The sequence below is a fragment of the Schistocerca cancellata genome, chromosome 8 (genome assembly GCF_023864275.1).
Source record: "Schistocerca cancellata isolate TAMUIC-IGC-003103 chromosome 8, iqSchCanc2.1, whole genome shotgun sequence".
Classification (NCBI taxonomy): Eukaryota; Metazoa; Arthropoda; class Insecta; order Orthoptera; family Acrididae; genus Schistocerca; species Schistocerca cancellata.
Window position 1 is genome coordinate 262,180,274 of NC_064633.1, and position 27,930 is coordinate 262,208,203.

General features: G+C 39.6%; 1 protein-coding gene across 1 annotated transcript in view; it reads left to right on the top strand.

Moving 5' to 3' along the window:
• The window catches only part of LOC126095502 (myrosinase 1-like), a 40,532-nt gene extending 22,084 nt beyond the window's left edge, over positions 1–18,448 (top strand). The window contains exons 7-11 of the mRNA XM_049910289.1: positions 367–514; positions 3,140–3,288; positions 5,193–5,330; positions 14,774–14,880; positions 18,304–18,448. Coding sequence (XP_049766246.1) covers positions 367–514; positions 3,140–3,288; positions 5,193–5,330; positions 14,774–14,880; positions 18,304–18,448 — 687 coding nt within the window. The remainder of the gene's footprint in view (positions 1–366; positions 515–3,139; positions 3,289–5,192; positions 5,331–14,773; positions 14,881–18,303) is intronic.
• The last annotated feature ends 9,482 nt before the right edge of the window (positions 18,449–27,930 follow it).

Below are 27,930 nucleotides of genomic sequence, written 5' to 3' on the forward strand. Positions count from 1 at the left end.
GCATCTGACCCCTCTGTCTATCTGTTAAAACTCTTTTGTTCTCAAGAACAGATTGCGGTACCAATATGAAATTTTTGTCAGATACTAAGTGCCCTTGAAGATGTGACAGCGTTAAGCTTCTGAATCAATATTATCAAAAGAAATGACTATTTATATTACATATTTTGATACACATTAACTCATCAAAGCCTGTAAGGTATTTCCCAATGACCCTACAGTCATGAAATCGAGTCGTTTGAATACCAAACACAGGCTCATTCTCAGAGACAGCACATAGCCTTAAACCAGGAACCTCAACGCTTCATTGATAGCTGAATATATGCTAGAGGCACGTCGTGTACTAAGATACTATTCTATACATTTCAGGGCGGCCTGTTTGCACACCCTATTTTCTCGTCGGAAGGAGACTACCCTTCAGTGGTGCGGCTGCGAGTGGATGCCAACAGCAAGGCCGAGGGCAGAGGGGTGTCCAGGCTGCCTTCCTTCACCCCTAGCGAAGTCGAGTACATCAGAGGTGGGCTTACCTGATAACTACTTCATCAACTGTTGCACTCGCTTCCTTAGTAATAAATATTGAGCTGATGTAAAAAGCGCAGAGAGACACTTCTACACAAGGAGTCTATACTCGATGGATCTCCTAGAAATCTCAGGCGCATTTTTTCTGTCATTTCGGTAGATACACTTGATTTGATTTATGTAATATGTAGATGAATTTATTCTCTCTGTTTCATAAGACGTTCACTAACAACAGCAAACGTAGATTTGTCCCTCGCAGCAAACAAAAATTTATGTGGGAGTGGTATTTTATATGTCCATTCACTTTAACAATCACATAGTAGCATAGTGCTTTATGTGATTTACTGCTTGTGTTCACAGCGACAGCAACGACTGGGAAGCGTTGCTTCAAAGCGATAAAGAGACAGTATGGCGAATGCCGGCACGCGAGCCGGGACAGACTGCATTCAATAACAGTTTATCGACATATTTTGTCTTTAGGATATGCATTTAAGTTATCATGGTTCTTATATTCGTTTTCATCAAATATTAACAAGGAAAGTTTGAAAATCCTGTCAGCCGTAAACAGTACTGACAATGCCTACAACATATTTCCATAGAGACAGCGAACACTTCTTCGCGGATCGCCTTCATCTCTGGAAAATCGCTGATGCAATGTCAACACCACTGCACAATGTGCGACCACGTAGTGTGTCTTCCGTCATTGGGAACAGCTGGTGGGAGATTTCATTCGAAAAGCTGTGGCGGCGACCTAATGTGGAGTAGTGGGATGGAAATGACACAGTAAATGACAATGGGATAATGTTAGTGGATATGTGTGAGACATTGTCCTTGAAGATGTTAAATGGTTTCTTTGCTCGCAAGCAGATCCACAGGTAAAGCCGGGAGAGTTCTTCCAGAAGTATCAATAATAGACTATTACTCAATATAAAAATTCCAGTGTAAGAGCAAATTTCGTTGAAGTCAACAGAGATGCAGAATGTGGCCCGACCACTTCCTTTTACGTACATCATGGTAGTAACATCCAAGGGCCAAAGTAAATTAAAGAGCCAAATATTCCCACCAGGGCTGTGGACACAATGACATACAACTTAGACAGCTTGAAACAAGAGTCTGTACAATTTATTTACAAATTATGGTTGTCAAAAATCTCAGGCACTTAGAAGAAGGAACGGCGGAGCATAAGTACCAAGAAATTAAAAATGCATATGTGAAGCAGCATTTAATTTCTGGGGAGGCAAGGAGAAGAAAGAAAGTGGTGACCATAATAGTGGACTCACAGCGTTGAAGCAAACCTAAAAAAGATGTTCTACAACAAATGGTTGAGCCGGCCGCGGTGGTCTAGCGGTTCTGGCGCTGCAGTCCGGAACCGCGGGACTGCTACGGTCGCAGGTTCGAATCCTGCCTCGGGCATGGGTGTGTGTGGTGTCCTTAGGATAGTTAGGTTTAAGTAGTTCTCAGTTCTAGGGGACTTATGACCTAAGATGTTGAGTCCCATAGTGCTCAGAGCCATTTGAACCATTTTTTGAACAAATGGTTGAGATCATGGGACAAACACGATAGTTAGAATGAATAGAGAAGTAAAAAACGACATCTGCAAAAGGAAAAATGAAATATGTGAGGGAAAATGGGAAATACGAGGTAGCTGATCAATGAATGGCGGACGGGGCACAAAAGTGTCAACGTGGCGGCAGCATGGAACATGGTTCCAGGGCTAAGGAAAAATGTAAAACAAAGAACAAACCTGCCGATTATGTCTGGTAAAGTGGAATAAGCATTTTATAGGCTTTCTAGTCTAAGAAAGGACGGTGGAGAGACAGAGAAAATAAGTACGAAAAATGTACAGAAGGCGGCTACACAAATGAAAATTAGGATATCACCATGGTCTCGAAACTTACCAGTAGAATTAGTGAGGAATGCGCCACGTATTCTGTGTGAACATATAAGCAAGATGAATTTATATGGTATAGGGAGCAAATTTAAGCAAGCATATCTAAGCCCCATATATAAACATGAAAGCATGAAAGCATGTTTACTACATTGCGAGATTAAAGTGACACAATTTGCAGTTATATCGGTAAACAACAGTTGTGCACCACATCTTCAAGTCCGAACTACATCACCTCGTCTGGCATCTACTATCTTTCACAACATATCTAAAAATTAACTGTCAAAAAATGTGATAAACCGCACATTGGAGTCATGATTTCAGTATAGCTTGTCTTTAGCTATACATCATTGAAATGCCTTTAGAATTTTGCCAGCAGAATTCATATCAACTTTACACAACAACAGTTGATATAATAGTATGTCTCTACTGACAATACAGTCATTAGACACGTTTCAGTTCAACGAATACACAAGCATTAACACACGTCAGCATTGTGTCTAGTGAAATTGGCCATTTAGATTGCATAATGTGGAGATACAGTCAGTTAAAACAAACGTTGCTCATCACACGTCTCGTGCGACGCCCATTGTCAGAAGAAAGCACCAGTTGGTTTCAAGTTACAAACAAAATTAGTATTAAAGTGAAAATATGTGTCAAATATCTGTACAACGTCGCATAATGAGTAGAGGTGAAGAAACTAAACTTGTGGTATAAACTCTTATTATTTTACAGGAACATCTGACTTTTTCGGACTGAATCACTACACAAGCTGGTATGTGGCTAACGGAGTCGAGGGCACAGTTCCCTCCAAGACTTATGACTCAGGAACCATCACCACCCCCATGACAGAGTATCCACTAACCTATTCTGTCTGGCTCAGGGTAAGTAGGCGACACCATAACTCATGTACAGATTCGGTTTGAACATGGTCAATATACATAGTCTTAGGATATATCTTTCGATTATTTTTATAACTAGGTCATGTTTTTCCATGAAAAATATAGTTAAAGTTCTTAGATAATCGCTTCAGACGCTTAGGAAAGTATAAATCTGAAACTGTCAATTCCCCGATTTCCCATTTGTACGAGGTGTTTAAAAATGTTTCGCATATTGCCTCTAGACGTGCTACTGGTCCAAACTAGAAGATAAGTTCCTATTGAGGTATGGAGCGTTTTATTTGTGATGAGTGTTGTGCAGTATTCAGGGATGTAGACCGTCTGACTGTTGCAGTTCATTGCGCATATCTCAATGGTTGTAATTTGCAGGACACTGATGGTGTTTTTGATTGAGGTCACGGCAGTACAACGATTTGCTACGTCATTCGGCTGAGATTGTGCTGCCCGTGCTCTGCACTAGGAGAACAAGATTAATGATCCCGTGCAGTGTAAACAAACTGTACTGTTATCATTTCTATGGAGACTCTCTATCCCACGAGGGATTTCGTATTCTGTTATGAGTGATCCGATGGCAGGAATCCTCATTTTCTACGGATCGCGCGACAGTACCTCGCCGTAACGTTTCATGGGTTGCCCGGTAGCATCGCCTCCCTGTTCAATGGACCTTAATCCGTTGTATTTCCTGCTAGGGAGACACTTAAAGATATTGATGTGCTCCCAACCCATAGACGATGTGTGAACGTTACAAGAGCAAGTGATCAATGCGTGTGACGCAATCCGAATGGAACGAGGTGTTGACGAGTGGGTGATTCACTGCGAAAAAGGGCTGAACGATATGCTAAGATGCAGCACTGCCTAAGTATCTAATCCTACGTAACAGACAGATGGGAAAGAGACGACAAATTAGTCCACGCCGGACATCCGACAGGAGGAACTTGTCCTCTAGTTTTGGACGATATACTACTTTGTGTAGGAAGGGACACTTTTTTAAAATTACCTTATGTGTAACATGAGCAGTTCTGATGTTACCACAGTTACCTGATACACCCCCGAAGTGACAGTTTGTCTGCGGATGCTTCTCCGTCCAGTATAGCTTGTTGTGCTTTGAGAGTCAAGACTTGTTTACCTGACTTAATATACTTTTCGTTCACAAATAATCGAATGTCTTCCTACGGAGAGTTTCTGAAGCATCTTCTCAACATCTTCCGAACTAAATATGCATAATGCTTACTTTTTACATTATGCGCCCAATTTATCACCAGTAGATCATTTAGCATTTCCATTTCATAACAAATTAGTGTATTTGTACTATTAACTTCCAGCTTTCCCTCCAAGTAGCCAAATGAAATGTCTTTTTACCAGTTAGCATACAAAACGAAAACCCTGGACGTATTTTAAATTAAACAAACGTTACTAACATTCTAGATCTTTATTCTTTATATTTACATATCTTAATACAGTCCCAGCTTGGCCCCAACCGATTTCAATCTGTTCCCCAAACTTACAGAACCTTCGCGTACTTCACTTTAATAGTGACCAAGAGCTACAAGAAGAGGTAAGATTGTGGCTATGTCAAAAAAGTCAAACATTCTACAATGACGGTATCAATAATCTGATCTGTCTTTGGGAAAAATGTTGTCGTTGAGGAGGTGACTATGTTGAGAAATAAATATGTAGCCGTGAAGAATAAAGATGTAGAATGTTAATAATGTTTGTTTTATTTTAAAAGCTCTTGATCTGTAACTAGCTACAGTCCTTCAGTATGTCCTTACAAAATGCGTTTAACTCATGAGATATACAAACTGTGTGCCATGGTGGTATGTCATACATGGCTTGTACATCAAATGGCAGTCATAAAGCAAAAATCGAACTAATCTCAATTTTTGCAGATGATTCCGTCTGGTATCCGTAAGATACTCAACTGGGTGTCGAAGACATACCCGGGTCACCCAATCCTCATCACAGAGAACGGCTGCAGTGACGATGGATCTACTCTAGACGACCAGCAGCGCATCGAATACTACACGGTAGGTTCAAGCCAGCGCCATCTTATTGTTTGTCGCGAATTCTAAAGGACGAACCCGTACTCAGTCGGCTAGTTTCGAAGCTTGATAGAGGCGTGTATGTGAGAAAGAGGGTACGATGTTACACGAACATAGCCGCGAGCAGCGGAAGGGTTCACTCACATGTCTGCTTTCAAGAGGGAAAGACCTCTTTTACTGCGTGCTCTTCGCTGCACCAACTGTTCGGTGATAAAGTGATTTCGAGAAGAAAGAAAGCAGATACTACCAACTTGATGCACAGGAGACGTGAATGTTTTAACTGAACTGTATGAACGGAATCAACCTCTTTTTGACATCATAAGTATCGATTATCAAAACAGGAGGAAATTTCTTTCAGCATGAAACAAAATGGTTCAAATGGCTCTGAGCACTGTGGGACTTAACTGCTGTGGTCATCAGTCCCCTAGAACTTAGAACTACTTAAACCTAACTAACCTAAGGACATCACACACATCCGTGCCCGAGGCAGGATTCGAACCTGCGACCGTAGCGGTCGCGCGGTTCCAGACTGTAGCGCCTAGAACCGCTTGGCCACTCCGGCCGGCTAAAACAAAATCTGCTGTATTTTAAAAGAGTAGAATTTGCGACAATAGTGGAGGAATGTAACGAAAATTGTGTGCGCGCATTTCAGGTCAGCGCCTTATTTTTCGTGAAAACGTCCGGACAAAATCACAACACTTCTTTCCCATTAATATGTATTTTAATTATCAGTTTCATTAACACGACGGTCGCACAGAACAATACAATGGTTGCAAAATAGATAAATCACAAGTTTGGACTGGCTGGACGGGACGCTGTACGCCCCTATGCCTCAGAAATAAAATCACTTGCGCGTTATTTTTTCTTTTTCTTTGTTTTCCAACACTGCCTAGCTCTCGAATTCACCCGGCACTGTAATTTTTTGTATTCATTCCGACGCGAGCTTTTCTATGACTTGTGTTTTTTGTAATTCTGAGACGACATCATTACTTTGTAATTTTCAATTTAATACCGATTTTCTCTTACACACTGAAAAAAAAGGAACCTTACATTCATAGTATGCCGAGAAAGTCATGACGTTGAGACCTCAGAGAGATGTAGTGCTATCAGTGGGGATATATACGTACTTAAAGTGAGTTTTTTGTGATACTTCATTTTCTGATTATTTACTGCACCAGCTTAATTCACGTACCACTGAAACGATGTGTGCAATAAATTTTAGTGTCAGTCGTGTTGAGAAAAAGCTGAAATTATAGAAAGTGAACAAAGCTCCAGGACCCTATGTCATCCCTGTCAGATTCGGTACTAAACTTTCGGCTGAGTCAGCACCTCTTCTAACTACAATCCGTCGTAGATTTCTAAAAGAAAAAACCGTGCCCAGTTCTCGGGAAGAAACACAGTTCATAGTCATATACAATAAAGGTAGTGTCTGCAGCTCGTGGTCTAGTGGCTAGCGCTGCTGCCTCTGGATCACGAGGTCCCGAACTTGATTCCCGGCCGGGTTGGGGATTTTCTCTGCCCGGGGACTGGGTGCTTATGTTGCCCTCATCATTTCATCATCATCATTCGTGACTGTGGCTAGACTGGATCGTGTAAAAACTGGACTGAGAAAAATTGGGACCTTGTACGGGCGGTGATGGCTGCGCAGTTGAGCACCCCAGAAATCAGTCATCATCAAGAAGGGTAGTAAAAGTGATCCACAAAACTACTGTGCAATGTTCTTGGTATCGCTTTGTTGTAGAATCTTAGAACGTATTCTGAGCTCGAACATAATGAAGTATCTTGAACAGAATGACGTCCTCACTATCAACCAGCATGGGTTCCGAAAACATCGATCATGTGAAACCCAACTCGCAGTTTTCTCACATAACATACTGAAAGCTTTGGATCAAGGCAACCACGTAGATGCAATGTTTCTTGATTTTAGAAAAGAGTTTTATTCAAGCTTATTGTCAAAAGCACTATCATGTGGGGTATCAAGTGAAATTTGTGACTGGATTGAGATGTTTTTGATAGGGAGGACACTTGGATCGAGTGTATTGTATTGTACTGTATTAAATCAGGGACCTAGAAACGACGGAGAGGCTTCGTCCCGCCGTAGCCCTCAGTGGTTCACAACACCACAGCAGACCTCCCATTCCACAGCCACCCCACACCGAACCCAGGGTTATTGTGCGGTTCGGCACCCAGTGGACCCCCTGGGAATGTATACATATTAGACAAGTGTAACCCCGAATGTTTGCGTGGTAGAGTAATGGTGGTCTGTGTACATGGGTGTTTGCGCAGCAATCACCGACACAGTGTAATTGAGGCGGAATAAGGGGAACCAGCCCGCATTCGCCGAGGTAAATACCGGCACGTCTTCCCACCCGATAAACCAGGGCGTTAGACCGCGCAGCTAACAGGGTCCGTGAAGATCGAGAGTCATTGTCAGATGTAGAAATGACTTGAGGCGTGCCCCAGTTAGTGTGTTGGAACCCTTACGTTCATGTTGCATGTTAATGACCTTGCCGACATATTGATAGTAGCCTCAGACTTCTTGCAGATGATGCAGTTACCTGTATGAGGTACTGTCTGAAAGACACTGCGCGAGTATTCAGTCAGATCTCGATAAAATTTAAAAGTGGTGCAAAGATTGACAACTTGCCTTAAATGTTCTGAAATGTAAAATTGTACACTCCACAAAACGAAACAACTTAGTATCCCATGATTAAAGTTACTGTTGGAATCGGCCAACTCATACAATTATCTGGATGTAACACTTCGTAGGGATATGATATTGACTGGTCACATACGCTCATTCGTGGATAAAGCAGGTGGTAGACTTCGGTTTATTGATAGTATATTGGAAAAGTGCGACCAGTCCATAAAGGAGATTGCTTACAAGTCACTCGTGCTACCGGTCCTATAACATTGGTCAAGTTTTGGGACCCGTACCAAATAGAAGTAATAGGGGATACTGAACGTATACAGAGAAGGCCAGCATGAATCGTCACAGATATTTTTCATCCGTGGGAGAGTGTCACACAGATAGCGAAGAAACTGAACTGTAAGACTCTTCAACACAGACCTATCACGAGGAAGTATACTAAGGAAGTTTCTAAAACCGCTTTTGAATTATGAGTCTAGCAATATACTACAATCCCCTACGTATGCCTCAGATAGGGATCATGAGACAAGATCCGAATAAGTACTGCACTCACAGAGGCATTCTTACAATCATTCTTCACGCGCGTCATGCGTGAATAGGACGGGAAGAAACACTAATAACTGGTAATAACTGGTACAGTGGAACGTGACATGTTCGTCACCGTGGTTTGCAGAGAACAGATCTAGATGTAGATGTAGACTTGCTTGACATATAGGGGCAATGTGTCTGCTGTACAGCGAAGATGGGATTTTCGAAGAAACACAACCAATTTTGTGTAGGGTCAAATAGCTATTTATTTATGTCTAATGAAATCTGATGTCTTTATTACGTTCAGTGATACGTCGTCCAAGAGCAATACTTTCTGAAGCAATGTCACTCTTCTTCCCACCTACTTACTCATTAAAAAAATCTAAAACAACTGTTTTCTTTTTGTATCAGTCATTGTCTTGGCATAACACGCAGCTGCCGTGGAGAAGCCGATTGGTGCTGACTTTCCTTCATCACTCTTTGAGCGCAACACTGATGAACGTTTTGTGGCGCGTCTAACCGCCTTAGACTTTTCCTGTTGGTTTTAGCGTGCGCTTTGTTGCGCTATTCAAAGAACGTGTAAACGGGCACTTCAAATTCACATTTGCTGGAGAATGTATGGCCTAGGGACAGATCTTTTTCCCCAAAACTGTAACGTAGTTGGGTGACTTTTCCAAATATGAATTTAGATCATCAGTTTATTCTTCGAGATAGCCTCTACATTCCCTCGATGTTTGTCGGTGGAGTTTGGATTCACACATTATACAGACGCTTGTCATATTCCTTTTACAATATTCTCAGTCACGTTAACAGCTATCCAGTATCCATGAATCAGTGGCTATGTTATTGGTAACGAACGTAATCTGAGAAATAGAGACATTTAATGTATATATGTATGTCTAACGAAATTATTATCTAGCTGAATGAAATTCATTAAAATGAAATCGATAGAATCGATGACGGTGAAATCAATAAAATTTGTTGACATGAAGCACAATTAGTTAATTCTATTCCGAAATGCTGATTCTGCAATTGAATGAAAACACAGTTAGAAACGAAAACACACGTCAAACTGGGATTCGAACGTTGAGCTTGTGCTTGCTACTAAAACTCGTCTTAACTACCAGGTCTTCAAATTTTCAGTGACTCTGCTGTTTCCTTCACAAATAATTTCAAATTTTAAGACCAGAGGTTCCCCCATTGAGTGTGTGCCAATAATATATCTGGGGTCTAAACATAGTGAACGCCTTCGGCTTATCCCATCAGATCGATATGCATACCAGCTGGATTACATTTTATGAGATGATATGAACGTAATTAGTGAGATCGAAACCAATGAAATGTTATGACTTGAAATCGTATCAACGCTGTGGGCAGTCGCGTTATCGTTTAGGAGATTAACAGTAGATCAGTGTTCGATTCGCAGTTGTGATATACTGCGACTTTTCGTTCATAATGAAATACTCTTTACATTGCAAGTTCAGTATTTCTCAACATTTATTATGTTGAGAATTGGCAGCAGAGTCTACCAGGTAAACTACGCAAAACACAGCAACGGAACGCCATCGTTGCATGATATTTGTATAACGAATTGGTGATTAGGTGATAAAAAATTGTAATCCTAACTGGAAATCAAAATTGTTCCTGCAACGCCATTATTTAATTTTGCTCGAAACTGAATTGTATTAAATCTGCTATCACACGATTTATTCCTGTCCCGGAAAATAGTAGCGTTATTTTTGCGCTACTAGGTGTTCCAACTTGCATATTAATATTTAATCATACTCTGTCCTTTGATCTCCAGTTACCCTCACGAAATTAATTCAGGTTTCATTTTGTTTTATACTGTCAACTACATTACAATAAACGTGGTAATATGTCATAACAGCAGCTAATTCACATATACGTGTTCTACTTCAAGAATTAATAATTAAAATGACATACAGTGAGCATATTTCGTAATATATTGGATAAAAACCGTAATTGAAAGTTATTTTACATCAGATAATTTCATAATGTAATGCTCAATCTGTAATCCATACGTATGAAAAACTGGACTGAACTTTCATAGAAAGTAAATGTTTTGTACTACGTTCCCCGTATTCTTCTTTTTGAAAAATTTTTAGACTGTAAATTTCGCTGTGCTCACATTCAACGTGAAACGTGATAGTTGCACGGTAACAACATCTCTGGCGAACAGCGCCGTTTTACTGATTTTCTCCCGTAGCTCTGAAAGCTCCGTGGTACGTAATGAGATGTGTACACAACGGAAAAATGACACAGCTTTCCAATAAAATTCAACTGACTGACAATATTGAATGCGTTCGCCCCTTATCCGCAAATGATATTTGACGAAAAAAAAGACAGAGAGACAAATTTCAGCCTGTGTACATATCTAGCTGTAAACACAACAAGCAGCTTTCTAAATCTACGTTATGAAAGCGTGATATGCACCGCTGCTTGAACATGGATTTTACACGTTGTATTAAACATATATAGCGTAATTTGCGATCACCATAGATCCATGTAGCTGTCCCCGTTTCAATTTGTAATTTAATTCCAGTAATAGAGTTCATTTTAGCACACATATGCTGCAGAACGAATGTTTAATCTCCGAACACAAAATCTTAAACAGAAGTAATGTTTTCTCGATGTAATAAAAGAAAGCACCATGGGGTACTAGTGAACATTAGCAGAATTTTGGAAGAAGATGAAATTTCTTGCCACAGATGGGCCAATAGGGCCCAACCGACCGCCGTGTCAGACTCTGCCAATGGCTTCATCGAGAAGCGGTATGGAGGCCTATCCTTTCTGCCGTTCTCCGGTTTGCATACCTAGTGCCACAAGTTTTCATGCAAGTAGCTGAACGCTTGCTGACACAATGCATAGCACACGTTATGTCATTCCTACCACCAAGAAAAGGATCTGGGATAGTAGCGGGCAACGAACTTGGGTCCCCCAAACGACAGTCATCCACTCGGGTCAGGTAAAGGGAGAGACACTCTGACCGAGATAAATATTTTTCTTGAAGTATAATAGCAGGCTGCCGAATTTAGACACGGAAACCAACACCTTTCCGTACCATTTTTGACATTCTTCAGTTTACACTTTCGTCGGGCCAAGAACAGCCTGTTATGTTGCTTGAAATAGAGACCCAGTCACGGCGGTTGGTAAGAAACGGTGTTCGCAAACGGAAATTTGTAAATAGTTTTGCATTTCCAACTATAGACTGTTGACGATGATTAAAAATGTATAGTATTTTCGAGCTGATGAGACGAAGTATGAGAGCGGCTAAACATGAACATGAAAAGTCTGCGTTGCAAGATTGGTTGATAACGTTCCCCTGACAAGACCAACCAAACTAACAAAGTTTCACCGACAATAACCGCAAGTTACTTGCTGCCTACGTTACCTTCAACGCTCAGAACAACATGCTGCAAAATATAGGCCTACGAAACTCGCTAATTTTGGGAATTGTTACCCAGTCAGACTTTACTATTTACGGGAAAATATTATTCAGGTATGAAATTTTAAAGGAAAGAATTGGTGGGATTTGTAGGATGCAATTCAGATAGATCTAAAAAAGTACACTTATTCGAAATTGGAAAAACTTCAACAGCAAGGTGTTTAAAATACATAAGAAGTTTACCAGCCGAACACGTGATCAACAAAGAAGCATGAATGGTGGCCGCTATTTTCATCGACAAGATTATCAGTTTGTGTACACCCCAAACTGATCTAGAGGTAGCGTATTGACTACTAATGAATGTCTTTGATTCCGACTCAGAAACTGCTTAAATTTTGAGTAAGAATCATCAGTAATGATGGCCGAAGATTCCCTGCATAAACAGTCACTCTCTTTCTGCCAACAGCCTTGTCAAAGAGAGTGGAGGAACGGAGTGGGTCAGGGTACTTTCCTGTCCTAGATTTGGGAGACTGTCCCTGAAGGGCTGAAGAATCAGCAGTTATCAACGGCATGAGGATGCAGAAGGCAATAGAAACCACTACATAAAAGACACAGGAGAATGGACCTGTAACTGAACCAGTGTGATGATGATCTCTCCATTGGGAATAGAGTCCGAATTAGTCCACCATACGGATCTCAGAGAGGGGTCTGTCAAGTGGAGGGTGACCATGAGAAAAAGATGAAATAACCGACAACAGAACAACATTCTATGAGTCTGAGCATGAAATGTAAGAAGTTTGAACGTGATAGAAAAGCGGTAAAATAGAAAAGGCAAACACAAAGGCTCAGTCTTGATATAATGGGGATCAATGAAGTTAAATGGAACAAATAATAAGGCCTGCTGGTAAGATGAATGTAGGATAAGAGCAACAGTAACGGGAAATGGTATAGAGGGAGTGTGATTGGTTATGAAGAGGAAAATAGGGCAGAGAGTGAGCTGCTGTTAACAGTCCAGTGATAGGGTTTTCCTCGTCAAATATGACAGAAAATTAACTTCATCAACGGTAGTTGAGGTATACTCGTGTATCCCGACATCAAAAGCAGAAGATGGAGAGAGAGAGAAAGTGTATGAGGGTACTGAAGGGGTAATTCAGAACATAAAAGGAGATGAAAATCTAATAGTCGTCGGAGACTGTAACCCGGTGTAGGGGAAGGAGTAGAATAAAATTACGGGAAAAATGTGTTTGGCAACAGGAATGAGATAGGAGAAAGACTAACTGAGTTCTGCAATAAATTTCAGCTGGTAACGCTGAATTCTCTGTTCAAGAATCACAAGAGGAGGAGGTATACTTGGAAAAGACCTGGAGACAGGAAAGATTCCACATGAATTACATCATAGACAGATGGGGATTTTGAAATTAGATATTGGATTGTGAAGTGTACCCAGGAGCAGATATAGACTCAGATTGCAATTTATTAGTGATCAATAGTAGACTGAAATATAAGAGACTCATCCGAAAGAATCAGTGTGGGTGGAAATGGAATACTGAAGAACTGCTGAATGCTGAAATGCGTTTGAAGCTCGATAATGATGTGGGAACTGTGGTAAAGAATACCAGAGTAGGCAATTCAGTTTAAGAGGAGTCAGCACCCATAAAAAGGGCAATCATAGATGTAGGAGAGATAAACATAGGTACAAGGGAAGTAACTGCGAAGAAACCTTTGATAAGAAAAGAAATATTTCATTTGATGTACTGCAGAAGGAAGCATAAAAATTCTCAGGAAAAGACAGCAATACAGCAATAGAAATCCCTTATGAAAAGAATTGTATGGTAATGAATCATGGACAATGGGAAAACCGCAACAGAGGAGAAACGAAGCATCTGAGATGTGGTGCTTCAGATGAAGTTGAAAATTTCGTGAATTGATAAGGAATGAGCAGCCCCAACCGCAGACTCGGCGAGGGAATATGGACAATGCTGAGAAGGAGGAGTGTCAGCATGATGGGACATGTATTAAGGTATCAGGGAATAACTCTAGTACTTCAGGGAACTGTAGAGGGAACAATTTTACGGGAAGATAGAGATTTGAATAAATCAAGAAAATAACTGACGACATAGTTTGCAAGTGCTACTCTGAGAGGAAGATGTTTGCGCAGGAGACTGACAAAAAAATCCTTTACAGGTACACTGCTCTTTACTAGAACGCTTCCAAAAAATCTTTTATTCGCTTCCCATAATATACTAGGGAAGGGGTGCACTGATGTCAGGGTTGGAAGTAAAAGGCAGTGCTGCTTGATCAGAGGATTTCCCGTGTCTCTAAAGGTCTCTTCGATGCTAGCGGCAGCCATTATATGTATCACCTAACAGTTCAAACAATTGGCCCATTGCGTACCCCAAGTACAATGATTTCGTACTTGTAGCACATAGTGTCAAGTGTACATCATCACAGGACTAATGAAAAGAAATGGTTCAAATGGCTCTGAGCACTATGGGACTTAACATCTGTGGTCATCAGTCCACCAGAACTTAGAACTACTTAAACCTAACTAACCTAAAGACTTCACACACATCCATGCCCGAGGCAGGATTCGAACCTGCGACCGTAGCGGTCACGCGGTTCCAGACTGAAGCGCCTAGAACCGCACAGCCACACCGGCCGGCGGACTAATGCAACCAGTGTTCTTGTTATCAGTAAAAACAGCTCTAAAATACTTTAAAATCGATTTAACAAGTGGCAGCGTATCTACTGGAAAAACACTGTGGTGATAGTTGTGAGGAAAGAGCAAATCTATGAATGATACATGAGGTTCACTTACGTGTTTCTCATTAAACTGTTCTACAGGGCTACCTCAGCGAAGTGGTAAAGGCCATTAACGTGGACGGAGTGGACGTGATCGGCTACAGCGCTTGGTCCATCATCGATAACCTCGAGTGGATGGCCGGATACACGTAAGTATATGTCGTTGTTCGGGCAAGGGCGGGTGAGCTCACGTTAGATTAGCGCACGCTTGAGTCTGCGCTGCTAAGTGGCGAGGGACGCTTTGCGGAAGCACTCATAGGCCGCACTTTGTCTAATGGACGTCATAAATACGTACGTTTTAAATAAGTGAAATGGCCTCACCGCCACTGGCGTCAATTGCTTGAGAGCCACGTTTGCGGACAGGCCTCTCAACACAAGGTCACATCATTGGACCTCAATGGTTGGTGCTTGGTTGCCTTGCTAAAAGTTCGTTTTTAACACAGTTCCTTCTCTAAACCAGTGCAGTACTTACAATAAACGTGTACTTACATTGTTCTTAAGGAGAAACAGAGAACCCTATATCGGCTAGATTAAATTTTGTTGCTTGGCTTGCCTGTACTTCAGAAACCGGTGTAGCAATTTCACGAACCGTTTATAGGAAATTACACATTATGTTGTTATCGTACTGAACAAAACTCACTGTATTTCAGCCACTGCTTTGGGAAATACTATTTTCAAGCATACGATTAAAATTATGTATCATTTTTCGTCCTTTCTTCAAAATAATTGTAGTTATACTTAACATTATTTTTTTTCAGCAGACTCATATGCATAAACACTGTTCTTCTTCTTATTACAGCAATTTATTCGCCCAGATCGCACAAAGATACACAATGATTACTAGTTTCAAGTAAATTAAATCGGCATCATCAGATCATTTGTATATAAAATATTTTTACAGGATCAATCAGTTTCGTCGGCTGTTTACATTAAATTGTTACAACTAATAAGAGGACATTCCACAGTAACGTCACTCGTGTACTGTCAGAGAATAGCTATGGTGACATGTGCACAGTCATTACAAAAAAGATGCATGAGACGTGTATTGATTGATTTCATGTTGCGTCCTTGTTGACATGCGATACGAAAGAAGGTAGCAACATGAAAACACTTTACTCACGTCTCATGTACCTTATTTCTAATGACTGTGCACATGTCAGCACAGCTATTCTCTTATTGTATGACGAGAGACGGTACTATGGAATGTGGTCTCTATAACTTGTATGAAGTCAATGTGAACAATCGAAAAATGGATTGGCCCTGTAATTATTTTTTCTGTCTGAAGATGGCCATTTAATTTCGCTGAAACCAATAATCACTGTTTGTATTATGCAATCTGGGAGAATAAACTTCTGTAGTAAGGAAAACAACCATGTTTAGGTTCTGAAAGAGCTGATAATGTCAGTCAATCATCGTTATATGTACGTTAAAGTTCCTGAAATACTCTGTTCCAACTGGTTTCTAAGATGTAGGGAAAAATACCACTGAAAAAGTAAATTTTCAGAAACAGCTTTTAATGTCTGAAGTGCCTAAAACTTAATTAATATGTATTTTATTTTCTAATTTTTACTGACACAGGAGTACCCGTAACCACATTGTATCCAATCCTTTTCACCATTTTCCAAAGATGTCATTATTTTCCCTGTTCTGGCCTCCTTAATAGCCATTGTATTGCTTACTGTCCTTTATCGATGTGAACATTGCCCATATTTTTATTTCCTCTGATGCATTTTACTCCAGGATTAATTACCATATGATGTTGTCAGCTGATCCTGTCAATGCTGCCATAATTAAAAGCAACTGCAGCATCATAGATCTGCCCCCCCCCCCCCAAACCATTGGGGTGTCTTCCTTCCAACAAAAATATTATATGGTTTGCCGGTCCATATATGAGATTCTTGGAAGATTCATTTGGATTCTGGGGCTTTATGACTTCCAAGTTTGTGGAGGAAGGTAGTCCACAGTGCCTGCTTCGTTTTGAAGAAATTATCTGTGCTATTTCTACGGAGTATGCCTTAGTATTTTGTAGTTCATCAATAATTCTGTCTGTCAGCCTACGCCTTATGGTTTCAGCATCAGACAGTTTCTTATTTCTCAAGCTTATACTACGAAAAGCTATGGTACTACTATCAACAGGAAGAACGTACTTTTGTCTTTGTAATATTGCAATCCACAGCTTTCTACAAAAAAAATAAAAATTAAAAAATGATCCACTATTTTGGATTTTGAAGAAAAATACGTAAAATTTGTTAACTTTTGAATAGATGAAGACTATGTTCTAAAGGACAACTAAAATACTTCCATTGGAAGTTAATAATTGATTATATATCATTTGGAGAAGAAAATTGACAATTTTGTTTTGGGATTAAAATCCAAAAATGTAAAAATACGTTTCCGTTCTAACTTCTCTTTTACAAATGTCTGCAATTAATCAGAGTCATACGGTAGAGATCGCTCACTTTTTGTAAACTGTTTAAAAAGGAAACTGCACTTCTCACGACTCCAATAGTTTGTGTTCCCTTTATCGGAAACTTCTTCATCAAAATTCTTTTGACCACAGGAAATCACTATGTACGGCGTATGTGTAACGGAAATAAAACATAACCTGCACTTTTACTGCAGTTCAAAAGCGCGCACTGTCTCTCCTATTGCCAATGGGACAATACAGCTTATTACACAGTCTGTCTAGATGACTCGGTGGGTTATTTCAAGCTTAGACTGTGCACGTATTGCCACTGTAGAACAAAAAGCATTGTCAGCAGACCGACGTCATCCGAACATTCGATCGCTGTCGTTAAAACGTACTTACATAAAAATTCCTCTTGACCCTTATCAGTGTGTTATTGTTGCTCGGGTGCAGTCCGTACCAGCGCTCGGTTCAAAATCTGTCATTCAGTATGCAAACAGATCCACAAGTAATGATAAACATGGCAGACATAATTACATAAAAATCGTGTAATATGTTGCTTCATTTATAGTAAGAACAACTTCCATACGGTTCACTGTGTAGTTCAATCCGTGTTGGCTGCTTGTCAATAAATCGTTTTTATCGAGGTCATTCATAATGTTCGAACACAGCAAATGTTAGCCCTATCTCCCTCTTCTGACATCAGTTAATAATTAAGAAGAGGAAAATAAAAAGTTAATTCGAGCGAGCTGTGACTGCATGCAGCTTTCTGTGATTATTATTCTCCCATTGAGTTGCAGAATATTTCATCCGCCACGATTATTTGTAATGACTGGCAATATTTTGTGTAGTTCGTTATATCTAGGTAGCTGTCGTAACACAAGACACAAGTGTTTCAATCTTCCCTAACTGATGACTGTAGCCCTACGGACTTTTTCTGTGCTGGATTTTATGTTATCTTCTTACAGAAGGTACCGTACATGAATTTCTGAACAACTGCGATAGAGGCTTACTGTACTGTTACTCGCGTTGCTCACAAAGATGTGGATTACACCGCATGAAAAGGCAACAGATCGCATAAATCCCATATCAGATATGATGGCGATGTCCATAGTGACTTTTACATTATGTTTCCATTTTGTAAAATAACATATTTCTTTTTCAGGAATCACTTTGGCGTCTTCCGCGTGGATTATGACGACCCAGACCGTCCCAGGACTGCTAAAGCATCAGCAAGTGTCCTGAAGAAGATCTACGAGTCTAACTCGGTGCCGCTGGAATATTTCACCCCTGATTCCTCTAGCACATAACTTCCTCGTTTCCTATGTTGTACTTAGATAAATAAATTCAGATGCAGCAGTAAAATGTGTATAACTTTTGTCGAAAGTAACCACACACCACTGCTAAAAGTATGGTTCTTACATCATATCCTTCTTCTGAAACGAAAAGATTCTGTTATGTATCTCTCGCGGCACTGCCTATACCATTACTCATGCAGAAACACCATTGTATGTGCGCGCGCGCGCGTGTGTGTGTGTGTGTGTGTGTGTGAGTGTGTCTATAGCAGTCAAGCGCTATACTCTGTGAACGGTTCTGAGATTAATTTACATACGCGTATTTGTTTCCATGGTTGAACACTTTCACTTGAAAAAATACATTCCCCTGACCAGTGAATGAATGAAGTAATGAAAACCCACATGGAACGATATGGATAAGAATAAGAACATTAAAAGAACCAATTACTATGCCAGTCTGCATTGAAAGTATAAAAAAAATGAAAACATGTTTGACGAAAAAAAAAAACAAGTGACAAATTCAATCTTTCTGTGAGCTATGCGTCTTTCAAAGATGGAATTCAAGGCTCCACCTTGTTTGTTCACATCTTCTGTAACATATAAATTCCAATCAAAATTGAGAACATTTTTGAAACTCTCTTGAACAAGTTGTGAGGTGTAGGTTGACCTGTTTAGCATAGCCCTAAGACACTACAGATCAATGATTCCCAGCCTGGGGGTAATTACCTCCTGAGGGGCAAAATGAAATTTTCAGAGGGGTAAACACTAAACAGTTCGATTCTGTTTCAGTCACGAAACTAAATTATTTTCAAAAGATCGTTACTATTATCACAGTTTTGTAAAATTCTAATACTAACTGCACAAGGTATCATTAATTACTTTTTCTCAGTTAGTAGCATTAATGCGGTGGAAGTTACAGGTTCCTGATATAGCCTACCCACGACACACGTGTTGTACTTCGCCCCATACATCGTTCATGGTAAAAGTGAGGCATATACGTATCGAATGCTAAATATCTCAAGAAAATGTCTTCTCTAAGTTATAGATAGTACCTGCAGTAGTCCAGAAAATTACTTCACTACTCGCTTCAAAACAGATAAGTGAAATAATTGACAGGGCGACACAACAGTAATTATGTAGGACTATTATAATGCAGTACACAGTTTTATTATTACCATTATTATTATAATTATTATTATCAGAGTGTTTAGACATCAAGCATTCACAACCTGAAGTCGTCGAATTTCTACCAGTTAAGAAGCAAGGAGTGCAGCAATGAAGTGATTTACAAACAGTGAGCATAGTGCACACGTCTCAACTTGTTTTGTTTTAAATGGGATTGCAGTCTGCAGGTCAAGCGGGTGCTGCACTGGAGAGGGGTAATGCACTTGTTTTGTAACAAACATGTACCGTCACTGTGGGTAGTAAGATTTCTTTTCTGAGAAGGAGTTATGGATAGCACTTGCAATGCACCACGAATTACTTACACACACACACACACACACACAAACTAAATATCCCATACATCTTTCATCATTTTAAAAATAATGGCAGGGTAGGGTGGGCGGAAGTAGTAGGTAATGTCTGATTTTACTCAGGGGTAATGTCTGAGAAAGATTGGGAACCACTTTAGATCCTATCCCCGGTGACCTACAGAGACGTAAAGCTCCCCATAACATCACGTGAATTTAAAATAAATGTTGTTATCTGACGGATAACTGCTTAACAGGGGTCGTGCGATTAAGCATGTAAATATGGGTACCGAATCTCACAGGAACATATTGATAAATGAATCCATCAAACTACAAAAGGAAACTAATGATCACTATAACAACCTAGTTTCTTGTCAAAAGACATCAAAAATGGTTTACCCACTGAATCCAAAATAGAAGCATTTAAAAAGTAGACAAGGGATTGCAAATACAAACTGTAGGGTTGGCACAGCTGGGTGAATACATAAAAGAATCCTGTAGAACCATGCCACGAAAATGAATAAATGCTACAGAAAGGGAAAGTTATTTAAAGAAAAGTCCTAGGAAAGCATGAATGAACATAAATGCTCTTGCCTAAGCGCATAATGGATGCAGTTATCTGGCTGTGAAAATTAGATTAGTGAAGCGAAACCTCGATGCTAATTAACTGACTTCGCGGTCGCCTCCTCTAGGTGGCTGCAACGGTGACCCGTGTTTACCACTCTTAAGGATTAAGACCATTACAGAAGCTAAAAAAAAACATTTTATTGGTTTAAAATTTTTTTTGAACCTTCTAAAATATGAAACAAAAAAATGAAGTCCATGAAAAAAAAATATTCTATGGAATTCTGAAGTGGCCTTCCTGCACCAAATGTATTCCCCTGTAGTGTCTGAGAATCGCTAGAAGCATTTCAAAACAGCAGTCCGTTAGCTTGGCGTCAGTACTTGCACGAAAAAAACAGTTCTTTCGTTTAGAATCTTTATTTTCGTGTGAAATATGGCTTTTGATAGTTTATTTGTGATCTTACAGTATACATTTTTTTCTTCCGAGTAAGAAAGAGTAGTAAGAAAGTGTACTCGGGCGGAAAAGGTTTAAAAATATCGTATCCAGCGCGGCGTCTTAGTAGTAGGTCATCAAAACGTCCAAAGAATGAACTGAAGCTGAGAGCATTTCACAAGGAGTCCGTGCTTGTGCTAAGAAATTGAAAGACAGTGACCAGGATTTTGATGTGAATTGTGGATTGAGTTATAGGCTTACAATTTCTTGTCTTTTTTCTGTTTTTTTTTTCAACATGTTAAATGTAAAACGGGCAATACAGACGTCACGTTACAAGAACAAATTCCTCGAAGATTAGGCTTCACTATAATTATTTTTGATGAATTCTTCTTGGGATATCAGCTAAGTGGTGGCGTCGTCTTGTTGCAACGTTTCGATGAGTTTCGTACCCATCATCTTCTGGCGAGGTCATCTTCGCCAGAAGATGACGGGTACGAAACTCATCGAAACGCTACGACAAGACGACGCCACCACTTAGCTGATATCCCGAGAAGAATTCATCAGTGGAATACGTCGAGAAAGACTGAAATCGCATATGATTATTGTTTCTCCAAACTGCCCAGCTGTTATACCAGATAGTACTGTAAGTTTATACCTGATAGATACGAAATCACTCGTTGAATCGTCCTGGAAATGCGCTTGCTTGTATTGAGGCTAAATGGAATTGCCACGACTAGTAATTCATCCGTTCTATGATAAAATACTGGATATGATTTTGATCACGACGGCAACAGTACTACAAGCTATTCCTGGGATAACAGATTAATGGTAAGAGTGTAAGTAGGCTGTTTAGGTTCTTATATTGGTAACGCCGCCGCCACGTAGCGCTGTCTGTATGAAAATCACTGGCTGTGCTGTGTGCAGTCTGTGGCTAGTTTGCATTGTTGTCTGCCATTGTAGTGTTGGGCAGCGGCTGCTGGACGTGAACAGCGCGTAGCGTTGCGCAGTTGGAGGTGAGCCGCCAGCAGTGGTGGATGTGGGGAGAGAAATGGCGGAGTTTTGAAATTTGTAAGACTGGATGTCATGAACTGCTATATATATTATGACTTTTGATGACTATTAAGGTAAATGCATTGTTTGTTCTCTATCAAAATCTTTCATTTGCTAACTATGCCTATCAGTAGTTAGTGCCTTCCGTAGTTTGAATCTTTTATTTAGCTGGCAGTAGTGGCGCTCGCTGTATTGCAGTAGTTCGAGTAACGAAGATTTTTTGTGAGGTAAGCGATTTGTGAAACGCATAGGTTAATGTTAGTCAGGGCCATTCTTTTGTAGGGATTTCTGAAAGTCAGATTGCGTTGCGCTAAAAATATTGTGTGTCAGTTTAAGCACAGTCGTATATAATTTTTCTAAGGGGACGTTTCATATGTCGACCCTTAGCCGAGGATACCTTACTGGTATCTTCAGATTTTTTCTTGTAGTTTGTGTAATTAGTGTAGATTTTGTTTATTGCTAGCGCGTAATTGTAGAGAGAATCTCCTTTGTTGTTGCAGCCTTTCATTGTTGTACAGTAAAACAGTTGTGACATGCATGTAGATTTGCACCAAGTATTTCGCAGCTGCGCTTGCAATTAACGAGATATTATTTTCAGTGGTATGTTAATGTGTTCTCTTATTGTTGCTCTTCAAATTGTGTTTTTCTGTGTTATCGTGTGAAATATTGGGACAATAATGGCGTGTGAAAAACGTAATACTAGGCTCCAAAGTAAACTGAGAAATGACAGTGAAGACAAAAGCAGTGTGTTAGCGCCACTGCGTAATGAATTAACTAATGTTCAACATAGAAATTTGGTAATTGTGCATAGGGAAATGGAGCGGGCTGAAAAACAATGGTGTAGACAGTGAAACAATTAGTGAACAGGGAAGCATTATCGATCGATTGGTCGGCAACAGCTTGCCTCAGGAATTCGAAATGACAGGACACAATCTTGCAAATACTGTGGATTCAGGTTTTGCGTCCTCACCCTTTTCTCAAATAAGTCAAGACACATTTGCTGCTTTTCAAACTGCGAATATTGCCGGTTCAAATGCATTGCCGAATAGCACTGAGAAACATGTTTCAGACACCAGTGCATTGTTATTACAATTAATGCAACAAATGGGACAAAAGCTTCAAAAGTTAGACACAATGGAACAAAATCAGAGACAAACACAGCAAAAGCTTCAAAAGTTAGACACAATGGAACAAAATCAGAGACAAACACAGTAAAAGTTAGACACAATGGAACAAAATCTTCAGAAGTTAGACAGAATGGAACAAAATCAGAGACAAACACAGCAAAAGCTTCAAAAGTTAGACACCACACTTGAACAAACACGTGAAGATTTAACTACTGAGTTACATAACATTGAATCGAAATGTCAAAAAGTCTGTAATGATATAAAAACACAAATTTGTGAGCATTTTCAACCTATTTTTTCGTGGCATGGAAATGCATTACAGAATCATGAAGCAGCCATAAAAGAACTGCAAACTATTGTTCATGAAAATCATGAGACCCTGCAAGCTAAAATTGACTCAGTTGCATCTACCGATTCGGTTACGCAACTTGCAAAAACTCAAGAAAACTTAAAGGACACAGTAGAGACTCTGAAAATTGGTTCAGAAAGACACATGGAGCAAATTAGTTCATTATCAGAGAAAGTAGTTGAACTTTCGGATGAGCTAAATAATTTATCTACGAAGGTAGACGATAATCTGAATGACACAAAACTGGTAGTCTTTAATGACACAGAAGAGTGCAAACAAATTAGGAAACTGAAACAAAATCTGAGTCAAATTAATATGCAGCACCAAAGGAATTCTTGACCTGTGAATTATATTTATATGAGACTGTCACTGTAGCGGAAACTGCTGTCATAAATATTTCCGTAAGAAAGTTAAGTGACCACCTGCACGTAATGCGTCGTAGGCACCCAGCTGTGTCAGACGCCTGGAGAACAAGCCATTAGTGTGTGCCTTTTCAGAGGCACAGGTAGAAAAAAAGAAAGGGGAGGCCATTATCCTCGCTGTTGACATTTCCTTGTTGAAAGCATACTGTGGAGCTCGTAATTTATGATATTTACTAAAATGCTTAAGGAAATGATGAGAAACATTTTACATCTATTTTCTTTGTAGTTGAGAGATTGCTCATTTTGTTTAATATCTGGTTTCCAGCTGTGTTGCAGCATTAGTTTTATAAAATAAACTTAGATGCATTTGCTAATGTGAACACTTTCTGTCAACAGATCTATTAAATAATTATTTTATGATCCACATTCTTCGAAAAAGGAGCTCTTGGAATGGAAAGAACAATAAGAAGGGACTAATAACAGTAACTGCATACATAATTTACTTTTCAAGTACTTGGTAATTTTTATGGTAGAGTAAGTTGTGGTGCACCAATTTAATTACATAAACATTGAGATGTGAATATTCGTTTCCCTTATCTGCATTGTTGTTTTTAGTGTACTTTTTTTTCTGCATGTGGGTTTGTCATGTTTAGATATAAGTTAATGCATTTGCTGTTGCTGTTTACCAGGCATAGTGCTACTGAATTTCACTTCGTATTACTCTGTTCAGCCAGTTTTACTACTGATTTATTTTTCTTGTTCCTGCACATTGGCTCATATTAGTTGTAATATTGCAATTGCTTTGCTAATTTCTATAATGCTGCTTGCTTCGCAAATCTGCATTTTTTTTTCGTTGCTGTTTGCGTTAATTGTTTTGTGCTGCTGCATTGCCTCGTCCCTTAGTTTAGCATCTGAGCTCAGTAGATTTAAGTTAGCTTAAGAGGGGTAGACTATATAAGAAACTGACAATGGAGAATAGGTAAAGAATGCATTGCGAAGTTATATGAAAAAGATTTGGGCCAAAATGAGTGTTGCACAATCAGAAATAATTATTTTGAAAGGAATATGAATAGAATACAGGAAGGAGGTATAGATAGGACCTTTTGGGAATAATGATGAATGAAGGGAGATCTCCAAGAAGCAAAGAAAGTTTTGTTTGCAAAATACTGCAATAAAACAAAACCTGTCCTTTCCTTGTGTTATCCCACTATGTGTTTATGTACCCTTGTTTATTTGTCTTTTTCCTGTCTTTATGTGTTTAGCTGATGAGAGCTATGTTGTAGAATTTTTCTGATAATATGTTATTTTCTTTGTTTAGACATTATTTATTCTGTTTTGATTTAATGCTCATGTGTGAAGTTTTATGTATGTACTCATGTCATAATTCCTGTAACACTGATGTATATGTTATTTCTATTCTTTTGCAAAGCCTGTACTACAAATGTTATCTGTATTGTCATGTTCTTTAATGATGTAATTTGTACCTTTGTAATTGTATTCTTATGTTATAAAATTGTAATTGACATCAGTTCATCATATTATTAACTTGTAAGTTACATTTCACCACACACATTTCTGTTGGTCATAGTATATAGACAATATGTGAGAAGTAGGGACTGTTAGTGTTTGCACGTGTGTTACTAATTCAGCAAGGGACTGGATAACAGCATTTCTGGTTCTAAGGACAATTCCAAAAACTTTGTGCGTGCACAAGTGGTGGTTTATGGACTAGCTATCTTCTCTGCAAGACTCTTCGATGGTGATTGTGCACCTGCACAGTCGCAACAGATGGCTGCTGGCCATCTCTACAAGGACTACAGTGGGTCTACACATTTGATGACCCACCAATACCATTATTTCTACAAGAACTACAGTGGGTCTACACCTTTGCTGACTCACCAGTACCATTATTTCTACAAGGACTGCAGTGAGTCTGTACCTCTGGTGGCCCACCAATACCGTAATCTCTACCAGGACTACAGTAGGTCTACTCTGTGATGACCTACCTACCAATATTCTTCAAAACTTCGATTGACTCTGTGGTGGGTTTGCTCTGTTGTGGCCCATTACCTGTTTGCATGTCAAGAGTCAGCACTGTCTTTCGTTGGAAGGACAACACTACTTCTTCAAGACTGCATGGAAATCCACTACTTCCGTGTGCATTCTCTTTTACTACTCAGACTTTGAGAAAAAAAAACACTGTAATTTTACTGTGATGGATGATCAGGACTGTCTTTATGGACTGTGAGAAAATTTTAGCTTTTGACCAACATTGTATCAATAAGTGTGTGCATTTGATTTCTTTGTTATTGTAATTACGATTATGAAAAATTTTAACAAATATGTATTGCCCAGTGCCCAAAACAATTTGTAAAATTTTTTGTGGGAAGCATGGGGGCTATGTAAGTAGGCTGTTTAGGTTCTTATATTGGTAACGCCGCCGCCACGTAGCGCTGTCTGTATGAAAATCACTGGCTGTGCTGTGTGCAGTCTGTGGCTAGTTTGCATTGTTGTCTGCCATTGTAGTGTTGGGCAGCGGCTGCTGGACGTGAACAGCGCGTAGCGTTGCGCAGTTGGAGGTGAGCCGCCAGCAGTGGTGGATGTGGGGAGAGAAATGGCGGAGTTTTGAAATTTGTAAGACTGGATGTCATGAACTGCTATATATATTATGACTTTTGATGACTATTAAGGTAAATGCATTGTTTGTTCTCTATCAAAATCTTTCATTTGCTAACTATGCCTATCAGTAGTTAGTGCCTTCCGTAGTTTGAATCTTTTATTTAGCTGGCAGTAGTGGCGCTCGCTGTATTGCAGTAGTTCGAGTAACGAAGATTTTTTGTGAGGTAAGCGATTTGTGAAAAGCGTAGGTTAATGTTAGTCAGGGCCATTCTTTTGTAGGGATTTCTGAAAGTCAGATTGCGTTGCGCTAAAAATATTGTGTGTCAGTTTAAACACAGTCGTATATAATTTTTCTAAGGGGACGTTTCAAGAGTTTTGTAAAAGTAGAACATTTTCATTTATGCGTGCCTATAAGACACTTCAAAGGTTCAAAAGGGTTTTTCTCGGAGTATTGTTTTTCAAAACGGTCCGCAGGGTAATTCAAGCAATCATTAATCTATTTATTAGAAAATTGTACCATAACTTTGATATAACATTTCAAAATGGACCACGTGGAGAATTGCAGGTTTTTTAATTTAAACAATATTTATTAACAAATGGCCATTCTTTTTTTGGCAAAATTTGAACGACTTCATTCAGACACTCACCAATTACACCGACATCAATATTTCTAAAATCTCCTACACGGTTCATTAGCTACTCTCAAGCAGATTAATTCAGATTCAAATTGGCAATAGTTATGACACGTGCGACATATTGCCTCAACTTCATCATGCCTCTGGAGAATTGCAGCAAGTTCGCCATTTTGTAATATTTTCAAAAATGGCTCTGAGCACTATGCGACTTTACTTCTCAGTCGCCTAGAACTTAGAACCAATTAAACCTAGCTAACCTAAGGACATCACACACATCCATGCCCGAGGCAGGATTCGAATTTGCGACCATAGCGGTCGCTCGGTTCCAGACTGTAACGCCTGGAACCGCACGGCCACTCTGGCCGGCTAATATTTTCCGACAAAATTTTTTCGTGATATACTTAAGTATATGTTCAATCACTATCCCCAGTTTTATCTCTCTATCACTTTTCTTTCCACAAAAAAATGAGGAAAACCCTTTTTTAGGCCGTCACAGTGGTGTTATTCTTAAAGCTGCGCATGGGCGGAAGACAACTGCTGTAGACACTGGAAATTCTACGTTCAACACTTCCTTTTATGCTCTGCTCTAACATCTTCTCGTCATCACCCCATTTTGTCCAAATTTATGGTGTGTGCAGAGCTCATGGCCAGAATTGAAAGTGACAGAATGAGAGCTCCAGATCTTCAAGCGTTTGGAAAAAAAAATGCATTCCAGTTGCGGATCAGGCATGTCATCAGCCGTTTACGTTAGAGTAGCTTAGAGGCAGCGGTTGACGCAAGCGACAGACTGTAGAACGGTCATCAGAGGGTCGTGGGATCGAGTCCTTATACAGGAACAATTCTTTTTTAAATCTCAGTTTTTATGTTACTTACACTACAAATAAAC